Raw genomic sequence first — 23,463 nt, 5'->3', positions numbered from 1 at the left:
CATCTTTAGAGGAAAACTCCTTCCCCACTTCTAAATCACCCGAATCCAACGAAGAACTCGTATGGCCCAATCTTCTGTGTGGTAATTCTGTAAACTCCAGCCCATTTTCTACTGATAGGTTCACATTATGCATGTGGGTTAGAGGTGAGTACGCCCTAAATCATGGATCTTCTTTGGCATCTTTGCTCAGACCTTCACTGTATGAACCTCCATCTTCTGGTTCAGAAAATAATGCAATTTCTAAACCATCAATACCGGGATCTCGAATTGGATTGGCATTAGATTCAATGCCCTATTCATTCTCAACCCTACCAACATCTCCAGGGTTGGATGTCCACTAACCAATGGACGTCGTAGGGAGTACATCATCCCTTCTTGTATAATTGTTGAAATAACCAAAATCACTTGCTAATTACCAATCATTGGAACTTGATATCATTCCCCTGTAAGTGTTCTCAGCGTTGAACATCGACTGACCGAAGTTTAAATCAAAACCATTAATTGAGTGTCGTGCAGGGTCTAATATTCTGTGTTACCACCAAACCTCAATTGTTCGATGTTCTACCTGTCGCAGTTAAAATCTAGGACCGAAACAAATGAGTGTTTTCTCATTGAGGATTCTGGGATATCATAACGAGAACTTTCTAACAAAACGGTGAACCCACCACACAACTGTATCGTTGGACTCTCGGCTTGTTCTTCCATTTCGACCTCTTGAACTGGAACCTATGTTGACCTTCGAGGGCCTTCATTTTTCCTTGAAAACTCCGCATATAACTCGAGAAATGGTGATCCACTGTCAATATGCGTCTGCACTATCACCTCCAACCCCCTCACACCTCTAATATTGAAAACATTGACCGAAGTACAAAATCGATATTTAAGTGACGATGTTCTTATTTGGTTGGATCTGACGATTTTTTGCCTAATTCTTCCACGCAGCTCTAGCAATTGTATGTTTGGGTTAAAAGCCAACCATGTTGTGTTCTCTGAAAAAAACGATCTCATTATTAGTGTCACGCACTTCACGTCATAATAAACAATAACATTAATCTGTCCACTCATTTTCAATGAAATAACCTATTCCACATGTTCGAAACAAAAACATTATGCAAAAAAATAATGTTGTAATTAAATATGAACAACAAAAATCGATCATTACTTGATGCAAATTGCGTGGTAGCTCCAAATTATGCCTTATGTGCGAACTTCCTCTTCTTCTGATTCTTCTTACAATATTTTTTGCTCATGAATGCCTTATGTCACTCAATGCTGAAAGCCACCCTTTTATAGAGTCGGGGTGAGTGGCTATTGATTTAGAAAATTTTCTCAGGTGAGTGGGGAGTTGAAAGTGCTAGAGGGAAAACGCTACACGTAGAACGCGTTTTCAGTACATTGTCAGAAAAATGCACTGAAAGCCTGTCCAACAGGATACGTTTTCAGCTGACATGGCATGAAAATGCGTCCATTTGAATGCGCTTTCAGTGCTTTTTTTTTCTGACAGTGCACCACTGAAAATGTGTCTTACGTGAGCATTTTCCCTCTAGTACTTTGAACTCCCTACTTTCTCTCACTCACCAATCAGATATCTTAGGAATGCACTGAAAGTTCAAAAATAATGCACTGAAAAATTTAATCGACCTCAACCTCCGATAAAAAAACTAATCAAAACTCAGTTGCATTCAAAAAAATAAAAAAAAATTACAAACTAAGATTTAATCAAATCGGGTAGTTCGAGTTTTGATTATGAATTGAATTGAATTTTATAATTCAAATTATTCGAATATACAATTGGTGTAAATATGATGCTTGTAAATATCTAAATAATTATTAACTTTGCATCTCAAAAAATTATAAAAAAACTAAATAATATATAATTAACTTTAAAAATTATTAAAAAACTCAAAACCCTAAATCTTAAATACCGCAAAACCCTAACCTTAACCTTATTTAAAAAAAACTAACACTAAAAAATAGAACACAAGGAAAATCAGATGAAACATTTTCGTTCTTTCAGCCTAATCCCGTAATTTTTCAGAAAAGGGACCTAATCCGGTATTTTAAAAAAAACACAGGTGTTTTTAGAAATTCAGTCTTGTTAGTCTCTATACTTGAATGAAAATTGAGATTAGCCCTTATAAAACTACATTATCTTACTTTTTCAATTTAAAAATTTTAATCCAATCTTCCACGTTGTTAGTATTTTCCATCAAAATTTGTTATCAGTATATCTATGCAATCATACCAATCATAACCTCAATAAATTTTGATAGATGCAATCATACCAAATTATTATAAACACAATAAATTATTATATAAAATATTATCATTATTAACCAGTGAACTATAATTTTTTTAAAATAAAAAAAGATAATTTTAAGAATAAGAATAAAATCTCAAACATTACTTTATGATTAAAAATGGATGAGCATAACTTTGAAGATTAAAAGCTCAGCTTATAACCACGCAATTTCTGGTCCACGATGATGAATTTGGAAGTTAGGCGGAAGAAATTGATTGATTTGGTAAATATTATTATATGAAACAACCATTTAGGCCCAATAAAAGTTAAAGGCCCAAATAACATGCGCGGTTTCTAAATATTCAAATTTCATCATCTTCCCCAACCACTTACACTTGTGATTTTCTATCAACCATTCCTTCAATCAGGTGAAATATGATTTCTCGAAGCGAAGAAGGAGAAGGAAATTCAAAAAGAAAATGGTCCTTACAAGACTTCGAGATCGGTAAACCCCTCGGCAAGGGCAAATTCGGTAGGGTCTATCTGGCCAGAGAAGTCAAGGTATATTTATATTCCCTTTTTTTTTCCCATTCCATTCACTGTTTGTATAGTTTTATTTACGATTTCCAACCGAATCGAGATGCATATGAAAGGGTTTTTTTTGTGTGAGGGCAAATAATTCCTTAAACAAAGTGATTAATTGATTCGGTTGTGTATTTTTTTTTTGGTAGAGCAAATACATTGTGGCATTGAAAATCATATTCAAGGAACAATTAGAAAAATACAGGATCCACCATCAGTTGAGGAGAGAAATGGAAATTCAAACCAGTCTTCGCCACCCCAATATACTGCGGCTTTACGGATGGTTTCATGATAGTGAACGTATTTTCTTGATTCTTGAGTATGCTTATGGGGGTGAGCTTTATAACGAGCTTAGAAAACATGGTCATTTCAGTGAGGAACAAGCTGCTACAGTAATCGCCCAATCTCTTTTTTTTTTCCCTCTGTTTCAATCGCACTTTATTTTATACATTTTTTTCTTCTAATTATTAGAAATGCTCTGAAATCTTTTTCAGTACATTGCTAGTTTGACAACAGCGTTGGCATATTGTCATGAGAAACATGTAATTCATAGAGATATCAAACCAGAAAATTTGCTGCTTGATCATGAGGTAGGCCGATGCATTTCTTTCTTCCATTCTTGATTTGGCATCCACTTCTTTTGCCTAGCTGTGATCTACTGAGAAACCCATTTTAGAAGTATAAATTGTCTTCAACAAGAGAATTTTTGTATGAAATCATATGTTGGGTTTAATCATTAATGTTACCTTCTTGAATTGTGTTCGAGTTTGCAAGTAATTCCATTATGACTATATATATGTAGGGTCGGTTGAAGATTGCAGATTTTGGATGGTCGGTACAATCCAGAAGCAAGAGACACACAATGTGTGGAACTCTGGACTATTTGGCACCAGAAATGGTGGAAAATAAAGCTCATGATTATGCAGTGGATAACTGGACTTTGGGTATTCTTTGTTATGAATTCCTCTATGGTGCTCCCCCATTTGAGTCCGAGAGTCAAAGCGATACATTCAAAAGGTAACTAGGAATAGGGTGTTTTCTTATGATTTAATCTAATGTGGTATAATCATCAAGCTGTTGTATTACAGGATTATGAAGGTTGACCTCAGCTTCCCATCCACTCCTAATGTCTCAATGGAGGCTAGAAATCTCATCAGCCGGGTAACAATATGCATTGGTTATGAAAAATCATGGTCAAATTCTATAGAAGGTCTTGTATTATACATTTTGGAGGATTTAGCCCCCTTATTATATTTGATAACTTCTAGTCCTCTACATTTTAAATTGTGCATTTTCAGTCTTGAGATCAACTTTTTTCTGCTAATTCTGTTAAATAATTTAAAATTCCTTTTTAACATATGATGATGTGACATATACACGATAATTTTTTTTTTTACAATTAAACAAGTTTTTGCACATTTTCAAAAATGAAAAACAAAAGTATTGTATTTATCGAACTGTACCAGAAAAAAATACCAAAGGTATGTATTCCATATCACCATATGTTTTACAGCATTAGTCATGTTAAGTTATTTGATGAAATTAACATAAAAAAAGTTGATCTCAAAACTAAAAATACACGTTTTGCAAAGTAGAGACTAAAAATCACAAATTCTAGTAGAGTGACTAACTAAATCTGTCCAAATGCATAGTACAATGACCTTCTACAGAATTTGACCAAAAATTATTGTAGAAGTTGACATCTGAAGTTCTGAATAAAGTAATTGAATGTTATTTGTAGCTTCTTGTTAAGGACTCCTCAAAACGGCTCTCTCTTCAGAAGATCATGGAGCACCCTTGGATTATTAAGAATGCAAACCCTACGGGTACTTGCAAAAAATAGAACTTGTAGTAGTTTTAGATTCTATGTTGTAAAAGCTGTTAACAGATTGCAATTCAGCTGTGAATGTATTGTTCAAACTGGGATGATAATCATCACTTTATTCTCTTTTGTGATGAATTAAGCTCTACTTTTGTCCATATAGGCGTTCAACTATTAATCTGATTACATAGGATTATAGATGTATTTTCTCTTCTGGGTCAATTTCTGCATATCTTTAATACGTTTGAGATTTCGAGCAAGTGGCCTCTAGAAGGTGTCGATGGCAAACATACGACTGGGAAGGATTACAATTCCATAATTATACCTGTTAAATCATTTATTTGAATTATTTCGGATACAACTATTCAGAATTTAAATAATTTGGGTTTGGATTGGTTTTGATTATTTGTTCAAGTCAATTTTAGTTTGAATAATTTCAAGATCGAATCATTTTAGGTTTTAAATGATAAATCTTAAAATTATATATGAATATTGGTCTAATGTGTAATTTTATATATGAAAATTTGATTTTATCCAATTCTCATAAATTATTAACACAATAACATAATTTTATGTTTATATATTATATACACAAATAATTATATTTATCCAATTTAAAAATAATTTGATTATTTGTTTTTTTAAATGTTTATGATTAAATTGAAATGAAAGTTTTATGTACATATTTGAACTACAATCAAAATTTTATGTGTATAATTGCACCATATCAAAATTCAAATTAAATTAAAGTTTATATATAATTTTGTGATTCACCTCTAAATTTTAATTATTTTGAGTTTAAATCATTAAGTTAAGTAGATTTAAATTATTATTGTTATTATTTATGATTAAATTAAATTAAATTTAAATTAAATTAAATTAAACATTGAAGTTATGTAAAAATTATATTCCCGAAATTGTTGAACCCCCAACTCCCTCTGGTTATTAAACTAAAGTTGCGTACCATAGAACCAAATCTTATACATAACATGAATTTTATTATTAATATATATATGCATAGTATCAGAAAAGACCCATTTCCGAAATTATTTACTAAAATGGGTTGCTTCAAAAAATAATAACTGGAATGGACCGAAAACACTAAAACGCACTAACGTAGATGCATTTTCAGGGGAAAATGCAGAAAAGCGCACTGATGAGGACACATTTTTTCTTGTGTCAGGCAAAAGCGTGCTGACGTGGACGCACTTTAGTAAAAAGCGCTGAAGGGGATGCGCTTTTCCCCGTATTTCCCCCTAACGGTCATCCCCAACGGCAGTCTAAAAATTTGACCGTTGGGCCCAACGGTCAAGAAAAAAATATATAAACCCCACCCATTCTTTTCACACCAAATATCTCTCTAAATTTCTCAAAAAAGCTCTCAAAGCTCTCTAAATTTTTAATTTTTGTCTAAATTAGTATTATTTTTTTTATAATTTCTAAGAAATTTGATCGTGTTAGCAATGGCCCGGCAATTAATTCATCTCAATGATAAATATATCTTCGTCGACCAAATGAAAATGGTAAGGGAAATTTTTATTTTTTAATATTATTTATTTCATTTTTGCATTTTAATTAATATTTTTTATAATTTTTTATAATAGTCTGTAGATCGAGTGTTACAATGTTTTATTCGTAATATACCTGGTCCTCCATCATCGTTGATTAAAAATTACTTAAGGAAAGCAGGTTTTTGGCACGTGACCAATATAGGTCGGGGTGCAAGTTGGACCGAAACTTATCAGCGTATTTGTGGGGAGGTGGAGAATCGAGACGCACACAATTCATATTCCATGTAGGGAGTACCATCACTTTGGAGGACGTACAATTATAGTTGGGGTTATCGGTGGATGGGCCCGTACTCACCAGGTCCGCTCAATCTGCTGATTGAGGAGTCATATGTTACGATCTTTTGGGTGCGATTTCAGATATTATTTACAGAGGTCGGATCAATATGGGTTGGTTACGAGACATATTCCCAGTATCAGGGGATGATTCGATTGAAGTACAAATAGTACAATACGTTCGGACGTACATCCTTCAGATCCTCGAAGGTTATCTGATGTCGTACAAGTCACAGAACCTCGTACATCTAGGTGGCTACTGAAACTCATCAATTTTAGAGCAGCTGGCGAACTCAGTTGGGGGTTTGCCGTGTTGTTGACATTGTATCGAGAGATATGTCAGACGATGCAACCAAATAAAATCAAAATCGGAGGTTGCCTCTCGCTGCTACAATCATGGGTTCGATTTCACTTTCCATTTTTACGTCCTCGAGTGGACCATCCGTATGCATTCTCACTCTTTACAAGATAAAATTTATATTAGATTTTATAATTATTAAATAGATTTAAAATAAAATTTTATGCTAAAATTTTATTTAAATAGGTGGAACTATTTGCCGAGTTACGGGGGAATACCTACTGTTCTTGAAGATATAAGGCTTCTATTAGACCAACAGTTAGAAGCACATGTAAGTATTTATTTCATTTTGAACTATATATACATAACATAGTCGATTTCATATTTAGTATTTTGTATTATGTATATAACTAATATTTTTATCAAGCTTATATAGTTTTAATTGACACCATACGAGGATCCGATAATTCAGGCAGTAATTCCAGATAAATTCTTACAAAATCCAAACATTTGGCACGTTAAGGTCCCATTGGTCAACTACGCTACCGTCGAGATGCACCAGAAGAATAGAGTGTTGTGGCAATTCGAATTTCAACAACCGATTCTTGTGGCACCTGAGGTGCTCGATGATAAGCACAAAATTGACTTACGGCGACCAAATACGCATTAGCCAATCTTCCACTCAGAATATATCGAAATGTGGAAAAATCAGTAATATAATATACCTACTCGCGAGTCGATTATCGTTCCGGAGTTAGCGTACAATCCAGATTACATGTCATGGTTTAGTGTCCATGGCAAGCCATATTTGCTCTCGGAAGAGGAGAGGCATCAGTAAATCCGTGTCGAAAGGGAACGACAGGGCCCTTTAAATCTAAGGACAATGGATGGTGAGACAGGCCCATCAGCAATGTCCGCGCAATTACCGACCCTAACGGAGCAAGCGATAATGCCCACACCACAGCCCCTTCAGATTATGTCAGGTGCGTATCCTAACCCTTATATGTATCCTTTTTCCATTCCTATACAAGCTTGGAATGTATGGCTCGGTGCATCTCATTTCCTAATGACTCCGAGTCAACCGATAATATATAGGCCATCGTCGCAGGAGGGACCGCAAGAGGCATCGTCAGGGAGCTAAACTCATTTTCAATCCTCATCGCTTTATGGGATTCAAGTTAGTTACGCTCATTCACCGTAGGTGATGCAAACACCTCCGTAATCTTTGTTCTATCAAGGTGGGTCATCTTCCCAACACCCACAACCAGAAGCTGATCCCGAACAACCATAACCCCGGCCAAAAGCTGAACCAAAAAAGAATCTAGCATGTAACCATTAACCACTCCCATGTGGCATTGATTTCGACCGGTACATGCATTGATTTATTTTTGAATATTTTTGTACCAATTATTTTTATATTGTTTCAATTAATAAAATAGAAGTTCTTTTGAATATTTTTGTACAATTTATTTTTATATTGTTTCATTTAATAAATTGGAAGTTATTTCTATGTGGACATGTTGACATTGTATGACTCGGGTTCCTACACCATTCGCATAACTTCTATTGGTTCGTTCTTTCCCGGATATCCATATTATTACATATTCTAGTCGAGCACGATCAACCTTTTGGTTTGTAATGCAATTATCTATCCGATAACAACTTAAACGGAGCAAGCGATATAGACGGCCACTTATGTTCACCTAGGACTGTGGGAATATGTGTCTCCACACGTTGTATATGTATTCTAATTTGTACACTTCATCGACATAGATCATAGGATCCAAACGAAGATTCTGACAAGCTGCAATTACATAAGCGCATGGATAACGAAGTCCGTCAAACCTCCCACAATTGCAAGTTCTATTTCTGAGGTGTACATAATATTGTCTGCTGGAAATACCTTGGTTCGGTCTATCGAACTCCGTCACACGAAACCATAGGTTGTTGTAATCGTGATACACTGTGTACATAGAGTTGGCCCACGCATTGGCCTTATTAATTTCTTACACTACTTTTCGGCACCATACATGACCTCCTTGCATTTGGCTTTTATAACTCGCTACTCGCTTTGGAAATAGTGCTGCCAAACAAAAATATGTCTCCCGCACAACAGAGGTTATCGATAAATGACGCATTCCTTTTAAAACAAAATTGATGCATTCAGCCAGGTTTGAGGTCATCTGACCATATCGTACGCTGCCATCGTATGATTGTGTCCACTAGTCGAAAAGTATGTTACAAAGGTAGTTTGCACCTTGATCATTAATTGACTGCAAAATCGCCAACATCTCATAAAAATGATCTTTATTGATCTCATACCCTTTCAATATAAGTGAATAGGGATAATTACATACCACTCTTCCATTAAAAAAAAATTGAATAGTACAAACCAAATAATATTGGTGGCAATTAAATACCCATGTTGGTCACTTGTCGTCGTTCAGCGGTAGACCAATATTGCTCATAGTAGTTGGAAGCAACGTGCCTTAGATAATACGATGGTGTGTATAATCAGAGAGGCTTCCCTGTCGTTTAATTGCAGCTAGTATTTTAGTGCCCGATATAACGCAGATATTAGGTTGAAGGTAGACATGCCTCCTCAACCTAAAAAGAAAAAAATTCAGTCGTCACTTGACTCCCTCGGTGTTATTGCAAATGCAATTGGAAGGATCCTCCCATCACCATCTTGTGCTACAGTTAGCAATAGTGGATGGGTATATCTACCATTCATAAATGTGCTATCAATTTGTACCAAAGGCTTGCAGTACTAAAATTCATCCCGGTATTGCTTAAAGTTCCAAAATAGATGCTTAAACGCTTGACATCCATAGAGCAAGTGGTAGTTGTAGTATGCATGAACCGTTTCAATGTCTGTTATGCAACTTGGGACTTACCTTTCCAGTACCTAACACCACTGCCACACCTCATTGTATGAATTGTCCCACCCATTATGCATCTTCTCTAACATCTTCTGCTTAGCTATCTAAGCCTTGCGGTAAGAAGGCGTGTACTTGAATTGGCTATAAATATTGGCAATTAAGACCGACACAGCAATCTTAGGATTTGCTTTCACCATCGGTAGTATTAAGCTCGCTATCATCTCTGAATCCAGCTTGGGATGATCTTGTGAAACACCTGTCAACACATGAGTACGTTAAATAATGCAACATTAAATAATAACAGTAATATTCAAAAACCCTAAACACACAGTGATATTGTACCAGATGCAACACACGTATATGGATCGATAAACTTCTTTATCTTCCACAACCCTGTCCTCTTCTTGACCGAAGCCATGATTTTCCATGAACACCGTCTCGTACTACACACTTAGCCTCAAACTTCTTGAATTTGGATTTAACCACATGATAGTTAACCCCGTCCATGATGCTATATTGCTTCAATGCACCGAGAAAACCATCATTACTGGAAAACTCCTTACCAACTTCCAATTCACCCGAATCCAACGATAAACTTGTGTGGCCACGCCTCCTGTGTGGTAGATCTGGAAACTCCAATGCATCATCTGCTGATAGATCGACATTATGCATGTGGGCTGAAGGCGAGTATGCCGTGAATCGTGGATATTCTTTTCCTTCATTTAAAAATAATACCACTTTTGCACCATCGGCACTGAGCTTCCCTCGCCGGTGGACGTCGTAGAGAGTATATCATTCCTTATTGTGTACGTTTTAGAACGTCCCCAATCAGATGTGGATTGCAAACCACTAGAAGTTAATGTTATTCCCTATTAAGTATTTCCAGTAATGAACATCGACCCACCGAGGTGCATGTCCTATCCACTAACGGAGTGTCATGCAGGGGTCATGTATTCCTCTCGAACAGTGATAGATGTTGAAGTCACAAGTGCTTCATTTGGCGTTGAAAATTCCACATATAACTCAAGATAGGGTGATCCACTAGTGATGTGCGTCTGCCACGAGTACATTTGATATCAAATGAGTTATATGTCACGAGACCAGTCGAAGCACAAAATCGATACTTAATAGAAGAAACTCTCATTAGCGTCGTTCGGAAGATTTTAATGTCGTTCTCGGTGTCACGGGCCTCACCATCGTAGTAAATAACAATACTAATACGTTCACTCATTTTCAACCAAATTATCTGTCAAAAGAAATTCAAAACAAAAAACATAATGCAAAAATATAATGATTCGTATAAATATTAACACAATAAATCAACTTATACCTTCTCAACTTCTTCAATTTCTATTCTTCTGAAATTCTTCAATTTCTCTTGTTGTAACTTATGCAACAAGAGAATGAAATTTAGGTCATTTATAGCCTAAAGGATAGTGGGATGCACTGTCACCTACACTATTAAAAAGAACGTCTAGCCGAGAGCTTTTTCAGTACTTTTGCTGACAGTGCATCATACTTGAAGTGTTTTTCAGCCCCAACTATTTGGTTTCCCTAGAATCCCGGGATATTTTTTCAGAATCATCTTTTTAAAATTATTTTTTTAGAATCATTAGTAAAAAAAAAGTCCAGCTGGAAGCTTTTTCTGTACTATTACTGACTGTACAAAAAAGACAACAAATTCATCTCGTTAAAATAAATTTTTCAGAACACATCACGTCAAATTTATTTTTTCATATCCCATATTGTCAAATTTATTTCTTCCAGAACAATACATAGCAATTAAAAAAATAAATCATAAACCCTAATTTATTTTTTCTTAAACCTTAAACAAACACTAAACCCTAAATCTAAGCCTTAATTTGTAAATAACCCAAAAACCCTAATCAAACAGGGGGCAAAACGTGTCCCCGTCAGTGCTTTTTACTAAAGCGCATCCACGTCAACACGTTTTTTTGCGTTTTCCCTGAAAACGCGTCCACGTCAGCGCGTTTTAGTGTTTTCAGTCCATTCCACTTATTATTTTTTGGAGTGGCCCATTTCCGTAAATAATTTCAAAAATGGATCTTTTTTGGTACTATGCGCTAAATAATAAGATATTTATTAACTCCAACCATAACCTTTATATATTTTTAATTAAATTTATCCTTCAACATTAAATTTTTTTTATAGAGAGTTGAATTGTTGTTTTGTCTAAATTCTTTTGTGGATTTTTATAAACATTTTGTTAGGGATCGAACTGTGAGAAAATAAAAGTAAAAGTAGAGAAGATCAAACATATATATATTTACGTGGAAAAACTCTTTCGAAAAAGAAGAGAAATTCCTCCGAAGATTATTATTCTAGGTTACAATAGCCCCTTTTATAGGTTAAATTCGTAGATTAAATATGACTAAAATAACCTAGGTTAATCAAAGTTTGAATGAGAAACAGTAGCAGAGTTTAACTATGAGAAAAAAATCCAATTGAATTGGGGAACACGTCGTCACATCGCATGTTCCTCGTTGGGACACCGTTCTTCGTGTCATCAAGATGTGGCCAAACTTCTCATTGGGACGTCGTGGTCATTTCGTCACGACGTCGGCTCTTCCTTGTTGAGACGTCGGCTAGTAAATACAAGACACACTCCACAATTTTATATATTTTTTAACTTTGAATTTTTTGAAAGAAATTTATAATTTTTAAATTATTTATTAAGGTGACATATAAGACAAACAACATTGCGTTAGCTAGCATGAAGTACACATTAACATTGTTAATAAATTAATATTTTAGTCAACATTTTCATTAAAAAATGATTTAACTTTTTTTAAAAGATTAATTGTCAAGAATAAGTACCAAATTAATTGACAAATGTAAACATAATGATTAAATTTGTCATTACACCAAAAAATTAGCTTAAAAAAACCAATGTAAATAGAATAAAAATTATGGGAGAGTTATAAATAAATATCATTAATTTTATTTAAATATAATTAAATATTGATGAAAATTAATAATTTTTCTTCTATTTAAGGTTTAAATTTTATAATTTAAGAGTTTAAATTAGTTTCGTGATTTAAATTTAAGATTTAATGTTTACATTAAATTTTAATTTTCAAATTTATGTTTAAATAAAATTATTAATAATTATTTGTAAGCTTTTGGTAATTGAATTATGGAGTAACATTAACACTAATAATATGTCAACAAAATAAAATTATACAAAATTAAAAGAAGGAAATAAAACATAAAAGAAGTATAAGATAGAACAAAAATCATAATTTGATATGAATTGTTTATAAACAGTTTGAGAAGTGTGGAGATTTAAAAAGTCACAAAAGATTAGGAATAACTTCTAACTACTTATGAAAATTTGTTTACTAATCAATTATGAGGTATGATGCGGTGGTTATTTACTTTGTTATTTAATTATGTGGTTGAGAGTTTGATTCTTATTTAGGGTGGTGGAGTACATTTTATAACTAATTGTTCACTTTTTTGGAGAAGCAACATAATGGCTCTTAGAATTGTGATCGAGAAAGCATTAGATAGGAAGACCTAGATTTATCCAATGACATTGAACAAATACAGGACAGACAAAAAGAACTTCAAAATTGCTCGTTTATCCTGAAATTAACTGTACAACGAATCTCCTTTCAAAATTAAACATTATGGATGAATCGAGCTTCAAACAATTTAACGACTCTCTAATGCCTGTATGGGAACTAAGATTTGGGTTAAAAAAGAATTTAGATTTGGATTTGAAAATCCAAATATTTTTTATTTAGATATCCAATAAAAAATGTTTTGAATTTGATAACTTTGAGTCTAATTTCATAAAAATTAAAATTTGAATTTTAAAATCCACTTTAAAACATAGAATTTTCAAAATCCAAATAAGAAATTTATTGTTATAATTTTTAGTGGTTTAAGTTTAGATCTTAAATTAATAATTGTTTTTGGGCTTAAGATTAACTTGATGTATACATTACTGTTGTAATATTTTTCATTTATATATAAATATTTTTTTAAAGAATAAAATTTAAATCTAGTTAAAATTTAAATCTAAAATTGAATTATTTAAACAATTAATTTTATTTATTGAAAATATTGAATTTGAAATATTTTAATTTCCAAAAGAAAAAATAAAAAAATGAATTTGCATATTATAATCTAAATTCAAATTTCAATTAATTTCAGTTCCACGACATTACTCAAGGAACTCGAAAAACTCTACATTTGATGTTGAAAGAACGATTGTACATGTATCAATTACAAACTAGAACTTTGATTGTCTTTTCTTTAAAAAGAAATACACCACATGCCACTCTAAAATAGCATCGTTCCTATTTTGATTATTCTAAAACTATTTGAATTGGTCACTGCTGTTAAAAATTTCATTAATCCACTAACAGATTACTGATATGACATTTTTATTTTCTTTTAACTAAAACTAGAGACCTCTCTATAATTAATCCAAAATACTTTTTTTTAAGTTTATTTGCAACAGATTTGGGTTTCCTTTTTCTCATATATATATCAATCACAAAAAAAAATGAAATAGATTAAATGTAATATTATTTAGCAAAATAAGTAAAAGATTACTGGATGAGGGACGTTTTATGTAAAAGGCATTACAGAAGTGAGATTTTGGCATAAATTTGATTCATACGGTGTTTTTGGCACAATTTTGGTGCATTGAACTTTATCAAATTAAAAATGGGATAATACGATAATGGCCCTTAAAGGTTTATCAAATGTCAATCTAATCTTTTCACTTTAAATTTTATTTAAAAACAATTTATTCTAAAATATTAAATTAGTTACCTTAAAATTAGAGGTGCTCATGGGCCGGGTCGGGTTCAGGCTGGGCTCAACTAAAAATTCAGGCCAATTTACTAGGCCTGAGCCCGACCCGAAAAATGGGCCTAAAATTTTGCCCAAGCCTGACCTGGATAAAATACTAAAACCCGGGCCCTACCCGACCTGCCCATATTAATTTTTATATTATTTTTATATAATTTTTAAATATATATAATATATCAAAGATACTAAAAACATCAAAATAAATATTTTCCAACAAATTAAAAATAAATTTAAAAAAATATGTAGACTTAAATAACACTAAGATAAATACAACTTAACGAGCAAATACTTCTAAAATAACAATAAAATTAACAAATACCTTTAAAATAATAACAAAATTAACAATAAAATAAGTTTTATACAATATCCAAGCAATAACAATAAAATAGTAACAACATAATAGTAAAATGGTAGCAAAATAGGGAGAAAACAACAAGAAAATAACATTCAAAAAAACAGTAGATTTTTTTTTCTTTTAGTGAATTCGGGCCGGGCCTGAACCAAAAATAGCTTACCCTAGGCTTGGCCCATTTTTTAAACGAGAGTTATTTTTTTGTCCAAACCCATTTTTGAGCCTATATTTTTACCCAAACCCTCCCACGTTTTAGGCGGGCCTTCGAGACGGGCAAAGTGACCGGACGCATATCTTTCCAAAAGGACCTTCCTCCTGAAGACACATGGCACACACCCACAGGCTACTTTTCTATTTCTTTTTCTTTTATGAAAAAGGCTAATTTTCAATTTGGTCCTTTTAATATGCTTAAATTTGAGATTTAATCCTTATACTTTAATTTTTAAGGTCTTTATATTTTTATTAATTAAATCATATAGTTAATATTGTTAGCTTTTCAATTAAAATATTACGTGATTATATATAATTTGAAAGTATATTTTTAAATCTATAAAGTTGAGAGATTAAATTCTTAAATGTAAAAGTTGGAAGACTAAATTCCAAATGTACGAAGTGTAGAGACTTAGAGTCACGATTGTTTGAACCGGTTGGGATACCAGTTTGGAGAGAGACATCAGATTGGTTGACTTGCAAATCGGTACGAGTTGATAGAACTAGGTTAAAAAACCGATTAAACCGTTTTTTAAAATATTTTTAATGATTCATTTAATCGAACCATACAGTCCAGTGGTCTAACCAGTTCGATCACCTTTTTAGTTTTAAAAACTTTGCTTAAAATGTATTTTATCTTTAATTTTGTACTCTATAATTTAACATAAACACATAATTAAATTAGCATGGAGTGTAAGTTAACTAGACTTATTAAAAATAATTGTAAAAGATCAACGTAGTCTTGTAAATCTTTTAACACTATGTCGAAAAAATGTCCTCTCTTGTTGGTTGATTTTTTATTAGATCTAATTCATTAAATATTTCATCTAAAGAAAAAAAAAACCAAGAGATTTAGATTATATAAATAATAAATGAATTAACCAAATAATCAGATAAATATATTCAATATTTAGAGTGCCATCACTAATTCCGTTCTAATCCAAACCCAATAGAAATGGTTTCATGTTGCAAATTTGCATCAGCAATCCATTAATAAATTAACGAAAAGTTTAAGGAAGGAATTAAAAAAAAAAAAAAACAGAAATATGCAGGATTTATTTAGTATCACAAATCAATACCTTAATAAGATGGACCACCTTATGATTCAATGAAATCAAACCAACCCAAGCCTTGTTATAAGGTTCAGTCCATTAGACTGGATCCTCACCATATAAATAAATAAAAAATACTACGACACCTTCACACTGGATTCAGGTTTAAGCAGGGTTTTTTAAGTCGAGAATGCACAGATCGTTGGTTCGGCCATTCATGGGGGCGCGTGGGTTTTCCTCAACCTCCGAGAAAATTGTGGCGTCGGTACTGTTCGAGAGATTACCCGTCGTTATTCCCAAACTGGATCCTGTGGTTTATGCATTTCAAGAGTTTTCGTAAGTTTTCATTCTCGCGAGAAAATCTGGGAATGTTCTATCTAGGATACCTTAGATTTCTATTGGTTAGCTCATTGATGCAAAAAGGAAGAAGAAAAGATACAATATTTTGATGAAAACAACATGATTAGTGGTTTATGGCACGAAGTTATTAGCTTTTTTAGTTCAATTTTTCAGCTAGTAATTGGGGTTTTATGGAAGTAGATGAAACTCTTAGGATTTATTTATGTAATTGCTTTTGTTTTATGCAGCTTTCGATGGAGGCAGCAGTATCGACGCAAATATCCTGATGAATTCTTGGACATGTCTAAATCTAGGCAAGTTATATATTTGATTCAGTTATATAGGGGCGACTTATTTGTATGTTGGGTCTTTTTTATCCAACTTAAGTGGTTACTGGCTAAGAATACAAGTTCTTTATTTTATGCATAGCAATTAAGAAAAAAGGAAAGCAATTGATTTATCCAAATGAATGATTTAGAGTCGTATTCCTCTGGAGATCTGATTTGGGGAAAACAATGTGGAGTGATTCAGGCTTCATTGTTTTCAATTGAAAAACAACAGCCTCAAAAGTAATGAAAGTCATTCGTTTGGATACATTATGTATGTTATGCTCCTCCTTGCTTTGCACTTTCAATGAGTACATCCATATATGACTTCAGATTTGCACATTAAGAAAAAGGTGAAGTGCAACAAAGATGATTTTAATTTTCAGCTAATGAAGTGAAATTGTTGTATAACCAGGGGAAAAGGTGATTACCAAATTGACTACGTTCCAGCTCCAAGGATCACTGAAGCTGACAAAACGAATGACAGAAAGTAAGTGGTAGATTTCATATTGCTCATTGGAACTTCATTACCAGGAGACCATTCTTTGTTTGAAATAGATCGGATATGTGTTGTCAAGAACTAACAATCTTTGGGAATAACCGGCCTGAAATCTGCATTAATAATCTCTAGGAAGCTGACAAAACGAATGACGGAAAGGAAGTGGTGCATTTTATATTGTTCAGTGTAACACTTTTACCGATAGGCTAGTCTTTGTTTGATAGTGATCAGATATATGTCATGCAGAACTAACAGTGTATAGGAAGAAATGATCAGAATTGAATCTCAAAGTGCTTTTCTCTTCTAGTTAAAGTATCTGTCTCCTTATTTATACATAAGAGTTATGTGAAGGAACAATAAACATCATTCTTAAGAAAAATTTTTCTTCCTGTCGGTGGTTGTGGCCTTGTGTGGATAAAAGGTGAAGTTAGTACATTTGAGCGACTATTAGTAGTTTAGTACAATATTCTGATTGCGAAAGGTCTGAACTTTGTATTTGTCAAGGTCATTGCAGAGAGCACTTGATAGAAGATTGTATCTTCTTTTATACGGTGACAGTAATGCAGCTCCTAGCAGGAAACCCGTGTGGCATTTTCCAGAAAAAGTTTATGATTCAGAGGAGACGTTGCGCAAGGTAATGGTTTTTACGCGTCTTGTTTCTTTTTATTTTTTGTTTTATCAATATGATATAAATATGAAATATTTGCAGTGTGCAGAGTCTGCCTTAGCCTCTGTACTCGGAGACCTCTCTCACACTTACTTTGTCGGAAATGCTCCCATGGGGCACATGGTTATACAGCAGATGGAGAATGTGCCTGAACCATTTAAGGTATTTCAAGCGAAATGGTTGTATCATCTACCTCCTATATTGATGTATTAATTGTCTTTGCTAGTCTTTTTAATCAAATGTCAATCTTGTTTGGATAACATACATGCACTTCACTTTTTCCTACCTTGTGCTTTTTCTTTCTGTCAGCGATTTTTTTTCAAGTCACAAGTGATTGATACCAACAAGTTCAATATCCGGAAGTGCGAGGATTTCGTTTGGGTGACCAAAGATGAACTCTTGGAGTATTTTCCTGAGGAAGCTGAATTTTTTAAGAAGATGATTATCAGCTGATGGCAAATTGCTCCATTCATGTAACTTTGCAGTAGAGAGTTTACATCAGAAGTTCAAGCCGAGACTAGAAAACCAAACATCCGAACGTGAGTCAATTAGGCGAAAATAACGAAAACCTCATTGGCTAAGGATGGATTGGATTGTCCATTACTTTTAGTTTCTTATGTTGGCGACTATTGATGCATGATCTTGTTTTATTTTATTACATATTCCTCTCATCTCTGCTGCAATAATGGTTGCATGATCATATGTATGTGTGCCCTTGATCTTTGGTCTTGGTAGGGTAAACTACACAATTTAACTTTGGGTTTTATGCAGTTATAATTGGCTGAACAATTCCAATGTCTACCTTCCTGGATAGTGGGTAAATGTAGATGACTTGATAACCCTATTTTGTTCCTTTTTATGTAGAGGGTACTGAAAATGGTATTTTGACCACAAGGCACACATGTGAAAGATGGAAGTCTAGCTGGTGACCTAATTAGGACTCCTTCCACAATGCTGACTTGAATTAAATGAGCATCTCTGCCCTAATCAATTAAACTGACACTTATTATTGGAATAAAAGTTTGGCATCCATTTTTCCTTTTTACGCTCTCCTCCATATATAGGAAATTTTGTTCATCTGTCGTACCCCCAAAAAGAAAAATCATTTGCTAGTTTGATCTTTTGATGTAGTTGGTTCAAATTTCAACTAATTATTTTTATTAGTTTGAGATCTGAATTTCAATATTGGTAATTTTATCCTATTTTAATATTAAATTCTCAATGTAAAAAGGAAAGATGAATCTTGTTATTTTTAATTTGGTTATTCAAAATATGAATATTGTATCACTTGGGTGATTCGGTAAATACTACAGTGTCAAATCCAAAATGAGACCGGTTACAATGTAAAACACTTAACGGAGACATTTAATATAATTAACCATTTCGAACATGTATATAAACGTATGTGTATATATACACAGACACATGCTTGGGTGATAACGTGCTGAAAGTATCAAGAATGGGATTGGGCAGACGTCTCTCATTACTTAAGCGGGATGGGGAAAGGCAGTTGAACAAAAGTAGGTGAAATGTTGTTGGCTTGACCAAGCCTGCAAGAGAAACTGGAATTAATCCCAATATATATATATACACATATAGTCCCCATTCCCGAACTCCAACAATCCCTTCCCCGTTCTTCTATCTCTATCTCTTGTGTTTGTGGGGGCAGTCCAACCTCTTCCACCTTCCCACCACTTTCTCAATCATTCTCAGTGGATCCCTCAGAATTATTCCCATCAGATCATATGGATGGCCAAGAACTTATTAGTACCCCACCGCCTGCAGCGCCGCCACCACTCACCGCTCCTTTCTTCTTTGCACCTTCCACAACTCCATCTTCCTCACTGCACCCTCTTCCTCCTTTAGAATCTCAAATCATCCCTGATATTGATTGGGTTAGCCTCCTCTATGGTCAAGCCTTGCTGCTGCAGGGTCATGGTGAGAGCAAGCCAGTGACTGAAACAGCTTCTTCTTTGATGGCCGAAAATGGAGGTTGCCATCAGATTGAGAATGGCAACCAAGACAAGAGGAAAGGTAACCGGTTCAAGAAGACAACCCGACCGAGGTTTGCGTTCCAAACCAGGAGTGCTGATGATATTCTGGACGACGGCTATAGGTGGAGAAAGTACGGCCAAAAAGCTGTGAAAAATAGCAATTATCCAAGGTTCGTTCGTTTATCATCAAAATCGCTCTTGTTTTCTCCTTTATATATACGTTGCATGGCTTGTTTGTACGTTCGTAACTCGTCATGCATACACAAGAAAAATTTGCATGGAATATATAAACAATTTCTTCAAGCATACTTAATTGGTAATTTCGATCCATAAACCTAATTAGCTTTAGGGTTCGTATGTTAGACAATTGACACGCACATATATACAATACAATATGTTTTATAACTTTGTTGTTATAATTGAAATAGGAGTTATTACCGGTGCACACATCACACATGCAATGTGAAGAAACAGGTTCAAAGGCTGTCGAAAGACAGCAGCATCGTGGTGACGACATACGAAGGGGTCCACAATCATCCTTGTGAAAAGCTAATGGAAACCCTAACTCCTCTTCTCAAGCAAATGCAATTCCTCTCTAGGTTTTAAGATCCAATTTCTTTCATTCCTCCTAATCACTTAATATCCCCAACCCCGACAACAAATAATTTCATACTTACCTAAATTCCCTTTCTTTATTTTTCCATGTAAAAATATTGAGTATGTTTATATCTTAAATGTTCTTTATCTTCCATTCATGTTTAAAGCCTCAACGTTATTATTAAGTCATTGAAGATTACTCGAAATTTTTAATAATTTATTTTTATAGTGAATTATTAAATATACATATTATTTTTATACTTGAGTTCTCCTCAGGTGAATTTAGAAAAACAAGAGAACTATTTTCTAGTTTGAGCAAAAATTAGTGTAGATTGCCTTAATCAGTTAACTATAAAACATTTACTTTCCTTTTGGTTAAAATAATTAATTTAGTTAGTGAGATCTATAATTGAATTGATTGATTTCATCAACTTTAATATATATATATATATATATATTATTTTTTATTGGGTAAAATATCAAAATAGTCACTTTTGTTTACCTCAAGTTTCATTTTAGTCACTTATGTTTGAAATGTTACGTTCTTACGTTATCACTTTGTAACATTTTAGTCACTGAGCTGTTAATTGCCATTAACGTTGTAATGGCAAGCTGGCGTGGCACGTTAAATCATTATTTCAAACAAAAATTTTAGGTTAATTTATACAATTGGTCCCCATATATTTTTTTGTTTTGAGCAATTTAATTTTTTTTTATGTTATTTTAACTTTTTTTTTCTTTTTCTTTTCCATTCTCTTCTGCTTCTCCCTCTGTTTTCCTCCCTTCTCTATTTCTTTTAACATAGTTTTTCGATGTTTTCTATTTGTTAAAATTAGTCCCTATACTTTTGTTTTTTTTGAACAATTTAATTTTTTCGAGTAAGACGAGCTTGTGGACTAGTTTTAACAAATGAAAAACATAGAAAAACTACGTTAAAAGAAATAGAGAAGGGAAGAAAACAGAGGGAGAAGTAGAAGAGAATGGATAATAAAGAAAAAAAAAGGAAAGTTAAAAGAACATTATAGAAAAAAATTAAATTACTCAAAATGAAAAAAATATAGGGGCCAATTATAGAATTTAACCTAAAATTTTCATTTAAAATGATGATACGTGCCACGTCAGCTTACCATTACACCGTTAACGACAATTAACTGCTCAGTGACTAAAATGTTACAACACGATAACGTAAGTAGGGGTGTAAATGAATAGAACGTTCGATGAATTGTTCGTATAATGTTCGTTTATTAAGCTAAATACACGAGTATGAACAAAATTTTTATGTTCGTTTAATAAACGAACGAACACGAACAGAGGTGTGTTTAGTTCGTTTATATTCACGAACAATCTCGTTTATAAGCTCGTCTATTGACTCATTTTTGACTCTTTTATTTATTAATGATATTTTCTTATAAAAATTCCATTAGCATATATTGATACAATTATCTTAAAACTCGTTTATTCTTCCATTAGTATATATTAATAAAATTATCTTGATTTGTATTTTTTTCATTTATAATATAATTATTAATATTTATATTTGACTATTTTATATCTAAACAATATATGTGTGTATTTATTGTTTGTTTATTATTTATTAACATTGTTTGTGAAAATGTTCGTTTAATGTCCGTGAACATGTTCGATTAAGTTAAATGAACATGTTCGTGAACATTAAACAAATGAACATGAACACACATAATTTTAAATAAATGAACATGAACAAAAATTTGAAATTCTTAACGAACACAAACTTAACACGGACAAGCTTAAAAATAAACAAACGAAAATGAATAGAGGTTTGTTCATTCAAGCTCGGTTCATTTACAGCCCTAAACGTAAGTGACTAAAACGTAACATTTCAAACATAAGAGACAATTTTGATACATTACCCTTTTTTATTTATTTGAAATATATTTAATAAAAAAATAAATACATAATATATGATTTAAATTAATCAAATTATTTTACTTAATTCTATTTAGTTCTGTTGAGTTTTGAAATTTGTTAATTTAATTTTATAATTAGTGTTTTAAAAAAAGGGATACATTTGTGTTTCGCCCCCTCTAAATTTTTCGAGTTTTTTTTAAAGTTTGATTTATTTTATAAGATTTATAATTTTTAATGATAAATTTAGTAAATTTCTAGTTTAATTTGGTAAATTAATATAAAGTAAAGGTAGCATTCTTAATTTGGTAAGATAAAGTTTAATAATTCTAATATATAAGTATAAATAGTACCTAAATATTAATTAAATAAAAAATAAATTTAAATAATTATAACATATCATACAAATTAAATATTTAACTTATTTTTACCTAAATTTTGGTGATCAAGATTATCCCAAATTTAAAAATACTTTATCAAAAATAGGCCCAACCCACATAGGTTGGGTCTATTTTGAACAAAAATATTTTATATAAATATCTCGGCCCCCCTTATCAACAATTCGAACTTCACCCGTGGTTGGAACATTTTTAAAATATATTGTTTCAATAATTGCAAATAAAAATTATAAGTAACAAATAGTTATATCATTTGTTATTAACAAAGATTTGTCACTATTAAAAGTAATGAATTATGTCATTTGGTTAATTAATAACGAATTATAACGATTCAAGTACATAGCCATTGAATAGCTTGAATAATTGTGTTCATTGTTAATAAATATGACTATACAAATAGGCATCTATTAAATACTTATGTCTCTACGAAAGGGAACGACGTGCCGGTGAAGGTGCCGCATAGTGTACTGGTGAGCTTGGTGAAAGACATTTGCAGAGACTGGGACATTGACTATGAACTCGACTTGGGACTCATCATTGATCTTCCGGTCTTCGGAAACATCACCATACCGGTTAATCAGAAAGGCGAGATCAAGCTTCCCACTCTCAAAGACTTCTTTTGATTTT

At 32.8% G+C, this 23,463-nt stretch overlaps 3 protein-coding genes across 3 annotated transcripts; all 3 read left to right on the top strand.

Moving 5' to 3' along the window:
- The first annotated feature begins 2,603 nt into the window (after positions 1 to 2,603).
- On the top strand, positions 2,604 to 4,804 carry LOC107900918 (serine/threonine-protein kinase Aurora-3). The gene is made up of 6 exons (XM_016826702.2): positions 2,604 to 2,803; positions 2,974 to 3,216; positions 3,319 to 3,414; positions 3,627 to 3,841; positions 3,913 to 3,985; positions 4,566 to 4,804. Exons 1-6 carry the CDS (start codon positions 2,678 to 2,680, stop codon positions 4,665 to 4,667), a joined length of 855 nt encoding a protein of 284 aa, XP_016682191.1. The 5' UTR covers positions 2,604 to 2,677; the 3' UTR covers positions 4,668 to 4,804.
- Positions 4,805 to 16,185: 11,381 nt separating this feature from the next.
- On the top strand, positions 16,186 to 18,752 carry LOC107900919 (54S ribosomal protein L17, mitochondrial). Its single transcript, XM_016826703.1, has 6 exons — positions 16,186 to 16,468; positions 16,720 to 16,785; positions 17,213 to 17,287; positions 17,801 to 17,930; positions 18,006 to 18,125; positions 18,273 to 18,752. Exons 1-6 carry the CDS (start codon positions 16,323 to 16,325, stop codon positions 18,414 to 18,416), a joined length of 681 nt encoding a protein of 226 aa, XP_016682192.1. The 5' UTR covers positions 16,186 to 16,322; the 3' UTR covers positions 18,417 to 18,752.
- A 451-nt stretch (positions 18,753 to 19,203) lies between these two features.
- On the top strand, positions 19,204 to 20,760 carry LOC107900263 (probable WRKY transcription factor 43). Its single transcript, XM_016825937.2, has 2 exons — positions 19,204 to 20,127; positions 20,386 to 20,760. Exons 1-2 carry the CDS (start codon positions 19,709 to 19,711, stop codon positions 20,561 to 20,563), a joined length of 597 nt encoding a protein of 198 aa, XP_016681426.1. The 5' UTR covers positions 19,204 to 19,708; the 3' UTR covers positions 20,564 to 20,760.
- The last annotated feature ends 2,703 nt before the right edge of the window (positions 20,761 to 23,463 follow it).

Source organism: Gossypium hirsutum, chromosome D08, assembly GCF_007990345.1.
Source record: "Gossypium hirsutum isolate 1008001.06 chromosome D08, Gossypium_hirsutum_v2.1, whole genome shotgun sequence".
Lineage (NCBI taxonomy): Eukaryota > Viridiplantae > Streptophyta > Magnoliopsida > Malvales > Malvaceae > Gossypium > Gossypium hirsutum.
The sequence above is the reverse complement of the archived record's forward strand: the minus strand, read 5'-3'. Positions and strand labels throughout refer to the sequence as shown.

Coding starts and splice junctions, on each gene's coding strand:
- LOC107900918 (XM_016826702.2), top strand. CDS start 2,678: ATGATTTCTCGAAGCGAAGAAGGAGAAGGAAATTCAAAAAGAAAATGG. Junction 2,804..2,973: donor ATCTGGCCAGAGAAGTCAAG/GTATATTTATAT, acceptor TTTTTTTGGTAG/AGCAAATACATTGTGGCATT. Junction 3,842..3,912: donor CAAAGCGATACATTCAAAAG/GTAACTAGGAAT, acceptor GTTGTATTACAG/GATTATGAAGGTTGACCTCA.
- LOC107900919 (XM_016826703.1), top strand. CDS start 16,323: ATGCACAGATCGTTGGTTCGGCCATTCATGGGGGCGCGTGGGTTTTCC. Junction 16,786..17,212: donor TTGGACATGTCTAAATCTAG/GCAAGTTATATA, acceptor TTGTATAACCAG/GGGAAAAGGTGATTACCAAA. Junction 18,126..18,272: donor ATGTGCCTGAACCATTTAAG/GTATTTCAAGCG, acceptor TCTTTCTGTCAG/CGATTTTTTTTCAAGTCACA.
- LOC107900263 (XM_016825937.2), top strand. CDS start 19,709: ATGGATGGCCAAGAACTTATTAGTACCCCACCGCCTGCAGCGCCGCCA. Junction 20,128..20,385: donor AAAAATAGCAATTATCCAAG/GTTCGTTCGTTT, acceptor TAATTGAAATAG/GAGTTATTACCGGTGCACAC.